The sequence below is a fragment of the Choloepus didactylus genome, chromosome 14 (assembly GCF_015220235.1).
Source record: "Choloepus didactylus isolate mChoDid1 chromosome 14, mChoDid1.pri, whole genome shotgun sequence".
In the NCBI taxonomy this organism is placed as follows: Eukaryota; Metazoa; Chordata; class Mammalia; order Pilosa; family Megalonychidae; genus Choloepus; species Choloepus didactylus.
The window spans coordinates 69,233,207-69,248,427 of record NC_051320.1 but is presented as its reverse complement, the minus strand read 5'-3'; the positions used below and the strand labels follow the sequence as shown (position 1 = coordinate 69,248,427).

The 15,221-nt window shown below is 29.9% G+C and overlaps 1 protein-coding gene across 7 annotated transcripts in view; it reads left to right on the top strand.

Moving 5' to 3' along the window:
• Positions 1-15,221, top strand: part of CSMD3 (CUB and Sushi multiple domains 3) — a 1,408,207-nt gene that overhangs the window by 582,885 nt on the left and 810,101 nt on the right. For 4 of the 7 annotated variants that reach the window (XM_037802756.1, XM_037802755.1, XM_037802753.1 and 1 more), the window contains one exon: positions 10,058-10,135. The exons of the other annotated variants lie outside the window; for them this stretch is intronic. In XM_037802756.1, coding sequence (XP_037658684.1) covers positions 10,058-10,135 — 78 coding nt within the window. The remainder of the gene's footprint in view (positions 1-10,057; positions 10,136-15,221) is intronic. 7 annotated transcript variants of the gene reach the window in all.

The window sequence follows — 15,221 nt, the reverse complement described above, 5'->3', positions numbered from 1 at the left end:
GATCATGTATAGTCAGATAGTTTGGTAGCTTATTCTTTAAATAACACTTTATATATTCTTTATATTAATATACTATTTCTCATTTTTATTAAATAGGCAAACAAGAGACAATAATATGTACTGCACTCATCAGAAGGGAAGGCTAAACTTTAAAGATCAAATATGAAAATGGTTTTGTGTGCAACTGATTTCCCCAAATGATTAGTAGAGGTTGTTATTTTACCTATGGATGAAATCTCTGTCACAGTTAAAGTGGTGTGTGTGTGACTTTCAATTAAACCCTTTCCTTAGTTAAAATATCTTGAAGAGGCTAGACCATCTATCTGTGCTCAATTCTTGAACCAGTGTGAACTCCTCTGCCTTTTTGGGTAAGAAGAAATGGTCCTGTGTGAGAGACATTTTTATCTTGTTCAGAATTATTTCAGGGCATTTTCACCCATTTTTACAACAAGCTGCTTCTCTTGCATGTAGTTTTCTAGAGCATATGGTTGCCCTGCTGTGCACGGAGTGAAATCACACAATTAATCTTGTAAGTTCTAGAAGAACAGAACCTTCATATATGGCAGAGCAGCATGGTGTTAGGTTTAGGGTGCATTGCATAGGATATTTTTCTCTTCACAATTACATTTGTATTCTAAATCATGGACTATTATCTTTTACTGTTGATGCTTGATGTTTCTTTGCTTAAATATTCTTCAAATGACATTTCTTATTAATACCAAAAGGGATTAAAGTGACAGAAATTTCTAGATTGATTTTTATCCAGACCAAGAGAGATCAGATTTTTTTTTCATTGAGTAGGTTTACATTAAGGAAGAAAAAAAGCTCATCAACTCTCCTGAATTTTCTCATTAGAAATGAATGAAGCCGAAAATGATTTGACTAAAAGACTAGATGATGATTTGAATTACATATAGCAGTTGGATTTTGCTTTTACTTTTTAATTCGTTGATTTGTACTTTTAGATAAAGCATTCAGAGGCCTCAAGGCATGGATTATACTTAAGTTTGTTAGCAAATAATTGAGGTTTTCATTCAATATTATATTCAGCTAGTGAAGCTGTTTCTCCTCCATACTAAAGTAAAATGTGCTTAAAGTCAGATATTCTGGTTAGTTAAATACTGATATTATTAGCTCTTCTTAAAATAATGAATGAGGATAGGATACTCTTATCCTATGCTGGAAAATTTATGGATAACCAGGATTCGATTTAGGAGTTCTGATTGAATACTATGGTAATTTGAATGCTGTTATTCATAGTCAAGTGGTGATGTAAATGATAGGATTCTAGTTTTAGAGTCAAATGAATGAACAAATTTTATAGGGTGTATATATATAACCTTGGGCAATCCACTTGATCCCAAGCCTTCTCTTTCTACTTCAGTAAAAAGCGGGGAAATAATTGTGTCTTTGCATGGTTGCTGTGTGGTTTAAATAAGATAGTGGGCATAGTGTGCTTAGTGCTTCAGAAACACATCCATTAAATGATACTGCCCTTTTCTGGAGGCTTTGCAAGAAGAAAATATACTCTAGTTATATAAAAATCTATTAAAGTAAAGACAAATGTGAACAAATCAAGAAAACAATTAGCACAGAATATTAAGTTTCTTAGGTAGGTAATTTCCTTCAGAACAAAATATGAACTTTTTAGCAATATTGATAGAGAATATTGGAAACAACTGATATATACAGCCTTGTTTAGCAATGTCCTTATTGAATCTCACGTATAAGTTATACTAAAGTAGTGTGTAGCATTCAGTTCATCTCAGGTTTTGACTGGCCCCATATTTTTTCTTGCTGGCTTTAGCTTTAATCCAATAACTCTCCAACCTTGATGTGGTCAACTCACTTAACTTTCTATTTACCTACTCTATTTGTGTGAATTATCCAGGCTTCTTCAGCAAGGTAATTGCTATAAAAGAGCATAGTTCTGAGATTTAGACATTCAAAACATTTCCTAGGAAATAAGTAAGCAACCAATGGTAGGATGATGAGCAATAGCCACTATAATTCTACTTGGATATTATCTTTTGAAGCATAATGGGGTCACTAGACAAATTAAGAGATGCTGTTGAATATAGTGCCTGAAAACTATATTTAAAATAAAATCTCTAGTGGTTTCCATGTGTCAGTGGTATAATTATCACAGTCCATTAGGACATAGTGGAATTAGCCCATGCTAATTCAAAAAGGGTTTACTTCAAAAGGGACTATTTCTAAATGTGAGGGTGTAAAGGAAACTCAAGGGAGCAGCTGGGATGTCACCATTCCCAGCCTAAAGAGATCATGGGAGCAAGATGTTAGACAGAGAGGCAGGTATAGCAGGCTGGCCTGGAAGGACCAGTGACCTTCAGTTAAAGTACCAGCCAACTCCAACATAACATAAGCTTGGCAATAAAAATCCTGGTAATGCTCACCTCCTTCCTGCCACTCCTAACAGAAAGTCCCCTAGACGATAAGGGAGTCTTCTGATGTAGTCCAGTGCGTCACAAACTTAAATGTTCATAAGAATCATGAGAGGATCTTGTCAAACTAGTTTCTGATTCAAAAGATCTGGAGTGGTGCTCAAGATTCTGTCTTTCTAACAAGCTCCCATGTGACACCAATCCAGCAGATGCAATGCCACAGTTTGTATAGCAAGTTTGCAGCCTATGCAGATGAACCTTCTGGATTACACAGCAAGGAGAATGAGGAGAATGCATCTGGAAAGGCAGACAGATGAGATATGGTAAAATTGGGTTGTGACAAGTGCTTTGCTGTCTTCAACAGCCTTGAACTTGGCAGCATAACCCTGCTTCCAATAAAACTATTAGAGCCCCTCTATTCTAGTTTTAAACTGAATCCAGATAATGATTCAAAAACTTGTAGTAAAGAACTTGGAAAAAATATAATAACCTGAAACCACAGGAGTTTTGGAACACTGTTACTTATTAAAATAATACCATTTTTCTCATTTTTAATTTAAAATTATTCATTGCACTAATGGAATTTGTAGTCCAAGAACATATTCCACTGCATTCAGTCTGATGAGATTCATTAACTATGATCACTTATTCAAGCAGTTGCTTTTTTCCCAATGAGTAGTCTCACTTTAGAAGACACGTTAGTGTATATAAATGATTTCTGACATTGAAAGTGAAACAAATATATGTTGTGAAATTACTTTATTTTAAATAAGAGAATCTGAATGTTATCATTTGGCATACTACATTTTTTAGTAAAATTACTTATGGCTAAATTCATGAAAAGAGAAGAGAAATTATAAATACAACAAAACAGAAAATCATTTGATTTCAAAAGAATTTGTTATATCTAAACAAAAAAGAAAGTCAAAGAAAATGAATGGAGCAGATCTTAATACTTAACTGTAGGACCAAAGATAATACAAAAATTAATCTTAATACTTAACTGAAGGACCAAAGATAATATAAAAATTAATATGAAGCTGTATGGAAATGAAGATTTAGAACTTAATTAAATTAAAGCCTGAGAAAGTTGTAAAAATATCTGTGAACCATACCAATGGTAACTCTTCCCATATGGTGACTTTTACTAAGCCAATTTTAAGAATCCCTAAAGAGAATGTAAAAACCCCACATTTGTCTTATAATCCTGACATTTTACAGCACACCATAACTGTAAGCCCTGTTATGCCAAGCATTGCGGGTACATCTGCTGGAATCTATGTATGTGTTATGGATTCCTGAATTTGTTCCATTTCTGGGAGGGAAGAAAGCTCATGTACAGTTTTTAGTCTTTAGCCAATAATCCAATAATTAACTGCATGATTTTCAGCCATTTATTTAGTTCATCCACTGTTTACTAAATTAGTAGCAGTATTATTTCAATCTATATGACTTGTGAAAATCAAGAAACCAATTTTATAAAACATATCTCCTTTTCACATTCGCCACTCTGTTCAATTTCCCAAGTTAAAATGTTTATACATATTTCTTAGTCTGAAATGGTTGAAAAATATATATGTCCAAAGATTCCAGTTTAGGTCAACCTTGATTCAAGGCTGGGACCTTGTAGCTGCAGGATCTTCTTTTCTAAAATAGGAAATAGCTCTGTTACAATCGCTTGTGCCTTTATGTGTTCATAAAACCCAGTAAGATTATATATTTAAGGATGTTTAAGGATGTTTCTGTATATTCCTACTAAATTTACTATTTTGTTTGAAATATTTGGGGAGCTTTCTAACTTTGTATTAAAAAAATTAACTTAGAAATCCAGGGAGAGTGGATGATTTAATTTGTACACTATCCCTACATAATGCAAAACACTTAATACAAAAAAAGTTGAAAAGTTTTGAATATATAATATCGCAAATTGAATCGGCTCCTGACACTGACTAGATCATAAAATTATAACCAGTAATAACAATAATAAAAATAACTAACAATAATAAAAATAACTCTTAGTATGTGCTAGGCCCTGTAATTTATTGTAGAATATAAGTACTACAACACAATAGGTAATTATCAATTTTATTTTAATTAAAAATTTGGGCTACACACAAATTTTATAATTATACATTGTGCATTCAGGAATAAGTGCTGGTCACAAAGTAGTATGGAACAGTAATAGGAATTTAGTTTCTAAAAAATATTGGGGTATCTGAACTATATTACTCATCTCCAGTGATTTTTGGGAGAGTACATTAAGACTTCAAGTAATTATAAAATTGAACATGTAGTATTTCTTAAGAAATTGATTGGTCCATTTTTATCATTATAAAATTTAAAATATTTCAGTTCTAATTTATTACTGGTATGTAGATATGTATAAATGAATTTTTCTGTGCTTTTGAATTTATTTAGTTGTATCACAACTTTTCTCATGAAGGGTGGTCAGTGTTATTTCTCTTTAAACAAAGTTTATCTTCATTTATTTAGAACATATTTTGAAATCAAAGACTTTGTATATTCATAAGCCACTTAATAGTATATTATTATGCCATTTTTTTCCTATATAATCCAGAAATAAGATCTAGTTTCAGCATACCTCTAAACATGTTTAATTGCGCTATAGAAACAATTATAAGGCAAATATTCTTTTCTCAGTGGTGTGTAATATTAATCCAGCAGTAAATCTGATATGAAAGATGATAAAGCAGACATGTCAGGAATACTGTCTAGCTTTTACTCTGGCTTCTGCACAAATTCTTGATCTTTCTTCTTCTAAGGATGATAGGAAAGGAATCACCAATTAGCAGCCTCAATGCTCAGTATGTTCTGAAGGGCTTTGCTCGACTAGTACAAAATGTAGGGAAAAAATGTTAAATTCTAATGTTTTTAGGCCTGGCAAATGAAGCCACTACATACCTTTAAACAAGCAAAATTTATCCTCTTAGTGAACTTAGATACTCTTATAACTTCTAAACATATTTTAACTTCTGGGATACGCTTGAGAATTTTGGTTACATTAGTCTTTCCTTCTTCCTTTGGTTCAAATTCTACTCTTAAATAGTTAAGATTAAATGAATGAACCTCTTAGAACTGAGTAGACAAGTTAACCATCTAGGCCCCAGGTCTTATCAGACTGGAAGAAAGAGCTCCTAATACCTAGTCCACTGACTTTTTTTTAAATATTATTCATTCTTAATACCCATGTAAGTTAATCTACTGTCAATAGTGGTATGTATCATATTCCCAAAATCAAACATACACATATATACACACACACACATTATTTTTGAATTTCCAAGAAAAAACTCAAGGAAATCATTTATTATTGTTATAGTTCATCTATTGACTATAAGAGAAAGATAAGATTATAATTAATTAATTCTAAATAATATGTAAGAATTATGTATCCTGGTGTCATGATATCAAATATAGCACAAAAGAATACTATATGCTTCATAAAAAGTTAAAGTGCAGCAAAAATAAACTGAAAAAGAAATAAAAAAGAGACAAAGGACTTACTTGTGCAAGAGAAATTATTTTCTCTTGCAAAAGGATTTTCATACTTGATTTAATCACATATTTATCGTATAGCCACTGACACAAAGATATTTCATTATAAAAATAAATTCTACAAGCTTGGAAGATTAAGATAAGTACAAAATAACAATATTCTATTCATTTTATCTTCATTATTGTGTTAGAATATTATCTAAGTAGATCATGAGAGGTTTTGCAATGTTTTGATGACATTAAAGTCACTAATCTTTTCAAGAGCCCCTATAAATTTTAAAGTAATTTTTTCCAGTTGAACACAACCTGCTACTCACTAATACTAAATATATCTTTTTTCTTTGTCAAAAATAAATGTTCTTCAAAATTACAAAATTTTTACTGTATATACATATGAATGAAATAGAATCATAAATTATAGATATTGACTTTTGACATTATGATGAAGAGCCCACAGATTTTCAAATAAGGAACCTGAAGCCTGAAGTGGTTTTATGACTTTAAGTTATAGAAGCTCAGTGATAGAAGGACCACTTAAAGGCCATCTTTTCCAAACATCAACTGATGATTGAATTCTCTCTATCATAATTGTGAAGTATGAATCGTTTCCTAACAGCACCCAAAACTAAGTATACAGCCTTCCCTCAACTGTTTACTTCCTCTGATTCCATGTTTTCATGTTAAACTGACAGATTCTCTAGCATAAAAACAAAGTCAGATGTCACCTGTTCAAAAAAAACATGTTGCTATTTGACTCAAAACCAAGCTTGTTATTCATATATGTGCATATATAGTTTATTTTTATAATAGGCATTGTAATTGAAATAATTTCAAATATGTGACTTTAGCTAATTAACATGGAAGTTAAAGTGTGAGTAACATTTAATCAATATCATTGTCTTTTTGTAAGATTTTAAATGAATTTATAATCAAATTGAATTTGAATATAACAGAACAATAATTCATCTGGAAGCAACCATAGAAATGATCTACTACAGTGATTTAAAACTAATCTAAAGAGGATTACAGAAACCAAGTGGTTTCCCAGTGCCCAGGGCTTATAACTAATCAAAGGTCAATTTGATTGTTGGTCTAGTATCTTTTCTGCCAAACATTTCCTCTGTTTAAAAATATTCCCATTGAACTAAAAAGGAAAAAAAAACACTATTAACTAAAAAAATTTAATAAAAATGAACAAAAATTCTTTAGCAGGTGAACAGCAAATGGAGACAAAGGAAATAGATCTGTGATTATATGCCCACAGTTCTTAAATTTAATGGTTTCTAAAATTATTAGAACATACACAGTTATGTATTTAAAGACGGTCAGCCTTTACTTATGAAAATGCTTCATTGCGACTTTCTATTACTCTGACTTCCTAATTTATGATTAAGTGGGGAGATTTTCCCAACAAAATGCCTTTAGTTAAATAACACAGAATTCACAGTATTTCATTTATTCATTGACTCATATAGTTGTACAAGTATTATCACATGAATGATATGTTCCCTGCCTTTGAGAAGTTCACTGTGCAGTGGAGGGAATTGTCATAAGTAACACACTATCCTTTAATAGTATCTTAACTTGTAATAAAAGAGCAGAACATACTTTTAAGTTTGACTCGTAATTAATAAATTATTTATTTATTAATAATAAAATAAATTTTACATTCCTATTACTGAAATACACATGCTATAAAGGTCAAGTTAGAGTTTTAAGTTAAATATGGTCACAAGAAGTATTCAGTGCTTGATGTCATGTTGGGTTTTAATGCATATGCCTTTAATATAAAGTAAAATTTTTATCTTTGTGACGTATATTTTGATATTGACATTTCATTGATATATGGTTTAGAGCAGGGTCTTACAATTGGCACTTGCAGTATTCTTCTTTGCAAGTTACGTTTGAAGAGAGATGCAATATGTGTTCTATTTATTATCCCTTTTCAAAATTAGAAAAGGGATAATTTTTAAATATCTAACCAAAAAAATCAGTTTTGCTTTTATCAAACACAAAAAATATAATTTATTTCAATTATAAAACTACATAAAATATCATTTACTGTTTAACATATTTTAAAGTTTTTGTGAATTTACGTTTTATAACAATTTCAATTTACTCCTTTTTTATCTCTTAAAATGGGTATCTCCCAATCTTCCGTTCTCTGAATCTGTATTGAAATTATTATGCTTACCTTTAAAAATATTGATGTTTCTTTTCTCAATTTTAGATGATATACAGGTGCTTAAAAAGGAAAAAAAATAATAACACATCTGTTTAGAACCAGGAAATGAGCATTAATTAATAACCATTTAAACTCCTTGTTCCAAGGTAACACTTTCTTAGCTAGAGTCATTTACTTATTTTATCTTAAGGCATTGCCCCTGACTTCAACCAACCAAATAATCAAGTTTAGAGGGAAGGATGCACAAAAACCTGCATCAACAACATACATACACACATGCATGTCTCAAACACCCAAACACACAGCTCTTGTAGTTTTAAGCATCATTTATTCTTAGTGACGCATTACTTATAGCATTGATCTCCTCAACCCATGGAATTTTCTTCTTTGCTCTGAAATTTTGTCCTTTAGGTTTACAATATTTTCATTTATTTTTCTTTATTCTTTTGTAATTGTAGATTTGTGTTAAAACCACCAGGCTCATTTGTAATACTTAGAAAGTCAAAGTGTGTGTCCAATGAACATCTTCCTCTTTTTTTTCATACATAGTTAGACATCATAGTTCATAATCTTATATTCCAGTAAAGCATCAAATCCTGTCTCTGTTTTTTTTGGAGGTATTAACAACCAAAAAAGAAAAAATCTTCTTAGAATGTTTCAAATCAAATAAAACATCCATAATTTGAACTAATAGGGCAGAATGGCAATTCAAAATTAGAAAAGGGATAATTTTTAAATATCTAACCAAAAAAATCAGTTTTGCTTTTATCAAACACAAAGCATGAACAAGACTTCATTGAATAATAACTTTCAAGTGGTCTTTCTTAACTATAAACCTGATAAAAAAGAAATATGTAAAAAAAAGTTATAATTCACTTGCAGAAATTAAGTATCTCCCTTGCATTCTTGTTTATACTTTTATTTTCAGGAAATAACTGAAATTTAAATAACTCATTGTCACACTGCCTAACACTTTAAAATGGATTTTTTAGTGAATTTCCAATTAAATATATTTTCTTCACTTTATTTGGTGTCAAAGATTTAAATAGTCTTGTGAATTATCACTTTTTAAAAATTCATGATAATTGTAGTTAATCAAATAATTTGCACTTGAAAGGAAACATTATTTTCCTTAATGTAGATTAAGTGAAGAAAATATTTCTAAAATGTTTCAAGTTTTTTTTTAATGATTCCTAAGCTACATTATTGAATTTATATTTATCTAATTGTTTTTACTTAGACTCTCCAGTTGTATCTGTTTTAATATAGAGCACAATGAAATATGCTAACTTCATGATACTGATTTTTAATATTAGAAGAGCAAAAATAGTACCAGGTTATTTTAGATAGACTCCAATTAGTTGCAACTCACTTTCATACATTTTGTATAAAATGGACTAACATTAATCATAATTTCAAAAAATGATAATGAAAGGAAATTACATATGGAAATATTGAAATGTATTTTAAGTTTTTCTAATTAAACCATTTTCTTAAAAATGTCCCAATATTTCAATTAGGCTAAATTCTTAAAAATACATATATTTAATTTTAAAACCAAGTCCATTAAATTCTTCCCACTGATCTAATGCCCTGCATTTTTTTTCTAAGTTTAATTTAGTCCATTTAAATTTGATTATTCTAGTGGTTTATAAAATACTCTTATTATTTTGCTTTTATGCAAAAATGTGGATAGTATTTAAATATGTATGTGCAGACTTCTCCCTATAAAATATGCAAAATTCTGATAGACTGCATAGTATACTATACTATTGAGTGATTTTATTGCTTTTTTTTTCTTTTTAATTTTCCGCTGCGTACCCAATATCATCAGGCTTCAGAAAGCAGCTTTTTTAACTTGCATTATTCCATGCTAACAAAATTTGTTAACTTGAATTTCATTTTAAAATTGTATTTCCTGATACATGTTTTTGTTTGTTTTCTTAACTAGTGAAAAAGGCCATAGATTTTAAATCTAGAGGATTTAAATTGTTTCCAGGGAAAGACAACAGCAACAAGTTTTCTCTCTGTGAGTGTACTCCTTTTTGTTACTTTCTCTAGTGCAAGAGTGAAGATTGTGGTGTCTGTGTTGTGTGTGTTTTATCAAAATGTTTGTATATTGACCAAATTAACTGCATTCATATCTATATAACTTGCATGATTATTACTCAGTATTTAATTGTATTTAAATGTACATTGAGTTTAATGGATTAATGTGGTAAGCTCTCAAACTCAGATTGTTTCTGTTAATTTTTTTTTCATCTTTCAAAATGTAACAAACTCTTTTGAACTTGTGTGTTGAGGATACTCTAGTTTTGTAATTCCAGGAGGTGAGGTAAAAATAACTTAAATTCATAAAATTGGTGGTTTCTTTTGGTAATTTTTGTTTAAATATATTTAAATTTCAGCATGAATGCTGTTTTTCTAAAGAGAACTTTTTTAAAATAACAGCTTTTAATGATAAAAAGTATTCTTACTTTGAGTTAATTTATCCAAATACTTTAAGTCAATAGTCTTTTTAAATTGAGTTTTTATTTATTTTTTTGTTATTCACTGTGAAAATCTAATTAAACAATGGCTAGAAATACTCTTCTTTATATATTGGTGAAATACACAACATTGCTTATGAATTAAGGGGTTTACAGACAATCTAAAGTCCAACCATGAATCTTACATTATGAATCCCTGAGTTACATCATTGTTCATCATTGAACATAAAACATTTTATTTTGGAAAGTTGTGCATTTTGGGGTTATAAATTGACAGCTCTTTGAAGAAATTCCCTACCTCGCTGTCCATATACATATATACATTTTAGAAACTTTGAAAGAATAACATATCACTGGGCTTCTTTTAAAACGACATTTAGACAGTAAATAAGAGAGAAGTTACTATAAATGACATATATGTTATTAATTTTTATTCCTCCACAAACCTATATTTTTCAGCATCAGCATTGTTGGAATTTTCTTCAATTCCAAATCATTTACTGAAAAAACATATAACTTTATGATAGTATAAAACTATTTCTTTAACAATAATCATTCATTATAGTTACATCAGGAAAGGATTTTATGTACATATTTATGATGTGCCCAGATGTTCTGGGAAATTTAGACTTTTCTCATTAAGAAATCTAGGACTTACCAAGGCATTATGTATGTCACTGTAATTGTTGATATATTGCCTTGTTCTTATACACATATCATGATGGTGAAAGAGAGAGAATTTAGGCATAAGAGGGTATCTGAAGAAAAAACTGCATTTTAAAAAAATGTTTTTTAAGGAATACATGCTTTTATATTGTCAGGCAAAAGTTAATGTGAGAAGAAAAAAAAAAAGAAAAAAGTTAATGTGAGGCAAAAAAGGTAATTGTGAAGCAAAAAAGTTAATAATTTGCCTCATGATTTTAAAACATTTTTTGCATTTATTCACTGCATTGAATATAAAAGATAAAATATTCTTGTGCTTTTTAATTTTTATTTTCAAATATAATTCTACTTCAAACAAAATAAAATATGTCATTTTTCATAGTCCAAAAATAACATCAAAAATATTTTAAATTTCATTTTGTTCTCAGATATTTAATAACTAGTCTTAAAATATATAAACTAGAATAAAAATATATTCTGTCAGTGTTGTTTGTAACAGAGTTATTGTTTCAATTTAGTATCGTTATTATGTATCTGTTATCAAGTAAGCATTCCGGTTTTCATCTTATTTGATATTTATTTAACACGGGAAAAAAATTAAAAAGGTAGATGATGATTATCTGATATTCACCTTTCAAATGAAAACATTTTTTAAATCTCGTGTTGTTTGAAAAACAATTCTGTTACAGGCACTGCCAGAAGAGAGCATAAGTGTAGAGGATGTGAAATAGACACACTGCTGAAAACATGTCTTTCTCTGGTGGCACCTTTAAAGTTTAACTAAGAAATGAATTAAAAATATATCCAGGAAGCTGCAGGCAGCAGAATTAATGGGGAGAGTTTGGTTTTTTAAATGGCTAACTTCAGATTTTTTTCAAAACTTTAACACTGGAAGTCAAAATAGCTCTTACTCATTCCAGATGTTCTTCATCAGAAAGAGTAGGTTTGCTAAATAAGAAATCATAGGTGTTTTTTTTTTTTTAATTTAAAAAATAAAAACAAGTTTTATATATATTTTTTTAAATAGGGACTTAATGAACTACTAACCTTACCAGCTTTTCTAGTAGGCTCTTTGAGAGTACTGAAGTAGAATTACAAAGAAACTGTGAGCTTCCCAACATGTATTCTTTTTTTCTTCTTTCCTCTTATTCAAACCCATAATTGCATTGATTCATATTATCCATTCATTCCTCAACTCCATTTGAACTACTCCATCATGACACCACATGCTAAATTCAGAAGGTAAAAGGGCAACTAAAATAGAGTGTAAGCCTCCAGAGCTGACATTTTGTTGGGAAGCTAAATGAGTTAAGAGCAATTCTTTGTAAAATATAAAGTATGTTAGCAGAGAGTAACACATTGTCAGTCTCCACAATGTTTGAGTTTAGAAAAATACCCTAAAGCTCTGTATTTTCTAAGGGGTAATAAAAGCTTAACATCTAATATAAAAAATCTGAAAAATGTAGCAATGCAACCAGCTGGCTAAAGTAATTTGGAGGTGACTTTTAGTTAGAATCTGTTTTTTATTGTCAGAGTAGGTTATATGCTATATAAAATCAGAAGCCTTATAGAACGTATTTATAATAACAATAATATAATGAGTTTGGCTGATTTTTAAGTTTTTTTCAAGCTAGAATATATGATAATATGATAAAGTAATTGAGATGCCTAAAGCATATCTTATAAGCATATAAAACAGACACTCTAATGTTATTCTGCCCACCTCTCTTCTTCACTAATGTGTGGAGAAAAGAACTCAAATTGCAGTGATAATGATAATTATTATAATTATTATTATGTATTAATTATTATAATAATTATAATTATAAATATCCTTAAGACCAGAGCAAAAATGGCATCCCTCATATATATGATACTTGTTTTTCAAGGGGCAGAACCCTGCCCCATGCAATTAAACTTTTATGGAAAACTCATGTCCTTACCACTTTGCAAGTTACTGTTCAAGTTAAAAGAAGTAAAAGTGATAAATATGTCCAATTGCCTAATTGACATTGCATAATGAAAACAGCTGATTGGATGATTACCAACTTGATTTGACTGTCTAGGCATCACTTAGTTCTGGGTAATTCTGAAATATCTAAATAACAGAGAAATTTAAAGACTATTCAATTGTTCCTAATTTGTTTTTTATTTTAAATATTTTTAATTAAAGAACTTTAAATGCATATATCATACAGAGTTCTCTTGTTATCCTTACATTTTAAATTGGGAAGTCTTTCTTCTATTGCATATGTCCACAAAAACTGGTTTATTCATTCCAAATAGTCTAAAATAATCTTGATGATTAAAATCATGGGAACTGGGATTTAATATGCAAAATTGGTGAGAATTATAAATAAATATGCTCTACATTTTAAGATAAAAAGGTTGGAAAAGTCTTTTGAATTGTAATTAATGACATTATTTTTTGCCTTGAGTTTTCTAGAGAGGCTATAGGGTTTATGGTTTAAGTGCACAGTCTCTTGAATCAGACTGTCTGGGTTTAAATCTAGACTCTGGCACTAACCAGCAATATGATTTTGGGCATATTTCTTAACCTTCCTGTGCCTCAGTTTTCTCACCCACAAAATATGTACAATAATAGTAGCTATCTTTAAGATTGTTGTGAGGATTAAGTGAGTTGATGTTGTAAAGCACATAGAATAGTGCCTGACATGTACTTAGTATTATATAAGTATTAGCTGTTGTTATAGTTCATACAAAAATATTTAACCAAGTCTCACTTTTTGAAAAGATGATGGTGGCGAAACAGGAAAGATTGAATTTTTATTAGTTTCATTTTCTAGAAATGTATTCACAGACCCAACTGTATATTGTTATAGTCTGTGTTACTTATTGTAATATAATAAAATAGTTAAGCCTAATCATTCTACCTCTTTTCCTCTCCTACACCACAATAACAATGTCACATTAAAAAAAAATGCTACAATATTTTCAAAGCCCTTAAGAGAGAGGGAAGAGGGTGCTTCCCGGAGAATATTCTCCATTCATTGACAAAATATACAAGGCATTGTTGTCGATTGAAAACCTAGGTTATATTTACTAGGAAGTTATTAACGCCTATCTAGGCATTGTGTGTATGTTAAAGTTATTATAAGTTTTTCCCTATCGACAGCAAATTTATAATCTGTTTTTACATGTGGTTAAAGTATGTGAAATATTAATTTGTAACATAATAAAATAACAATTTTAAAATTAAATGTAAAATTGTCCAAATAAAATACTCCGACTTATATAAAAGGAGTGTTAGACTAACTTGGAAAAATGAGAGCTTATCTTTTGGAAGAAATGAGATTTGAACTAAATCTTGAAATTTAGATAGAATTTCATAGCTAAAGTGGAAGAAAAAGGAGAAAACACAGTGAGTATGGCTGACCAGTAAAATAGTGCAATAGTGAAGAGTAGGTTGGGCTTGAGTGATAGCTGCAGCTTCGTAACTAAAGTGATATGCAATCAACAAACTAGAAAATCTAGTCACAGGAGATTTGGACAGTAATAAAAATTGTGTTTTAGAAAGTTTAGTTCTCCTCTAGTATTCAGGATGGATTGGAGATGGGTGATAATGGAGGCACAAACACATCAAAGTTATTAGGTTTGAATTGAACACACACAGGACATGATGATGGGAACTTTGGTGAAATTACCCAATAGGCCATTGAAGGAGCATGAAAGAAATGTGGAAGATATGGAAAAACTATAGATTGGAAGTCATTAGCAAAGACATAGTTATCAAGGGATGAGGAAATTGTAAATATGGAGAATTGTGCATCAGTGCCTTTAAATTTGTACATTTTATGTGGAATCAAAGCAAGAGAGTGGCCACAAAGCAGAAAGGTAGAGAGGAATTAAACAGCAAGTAAGAGTACCAGAAAAGCAAAAATATCTTATGCTATATATGAATTGAAAAGCATGAAATAAAATTGGCAATAAGAATATTGTTGG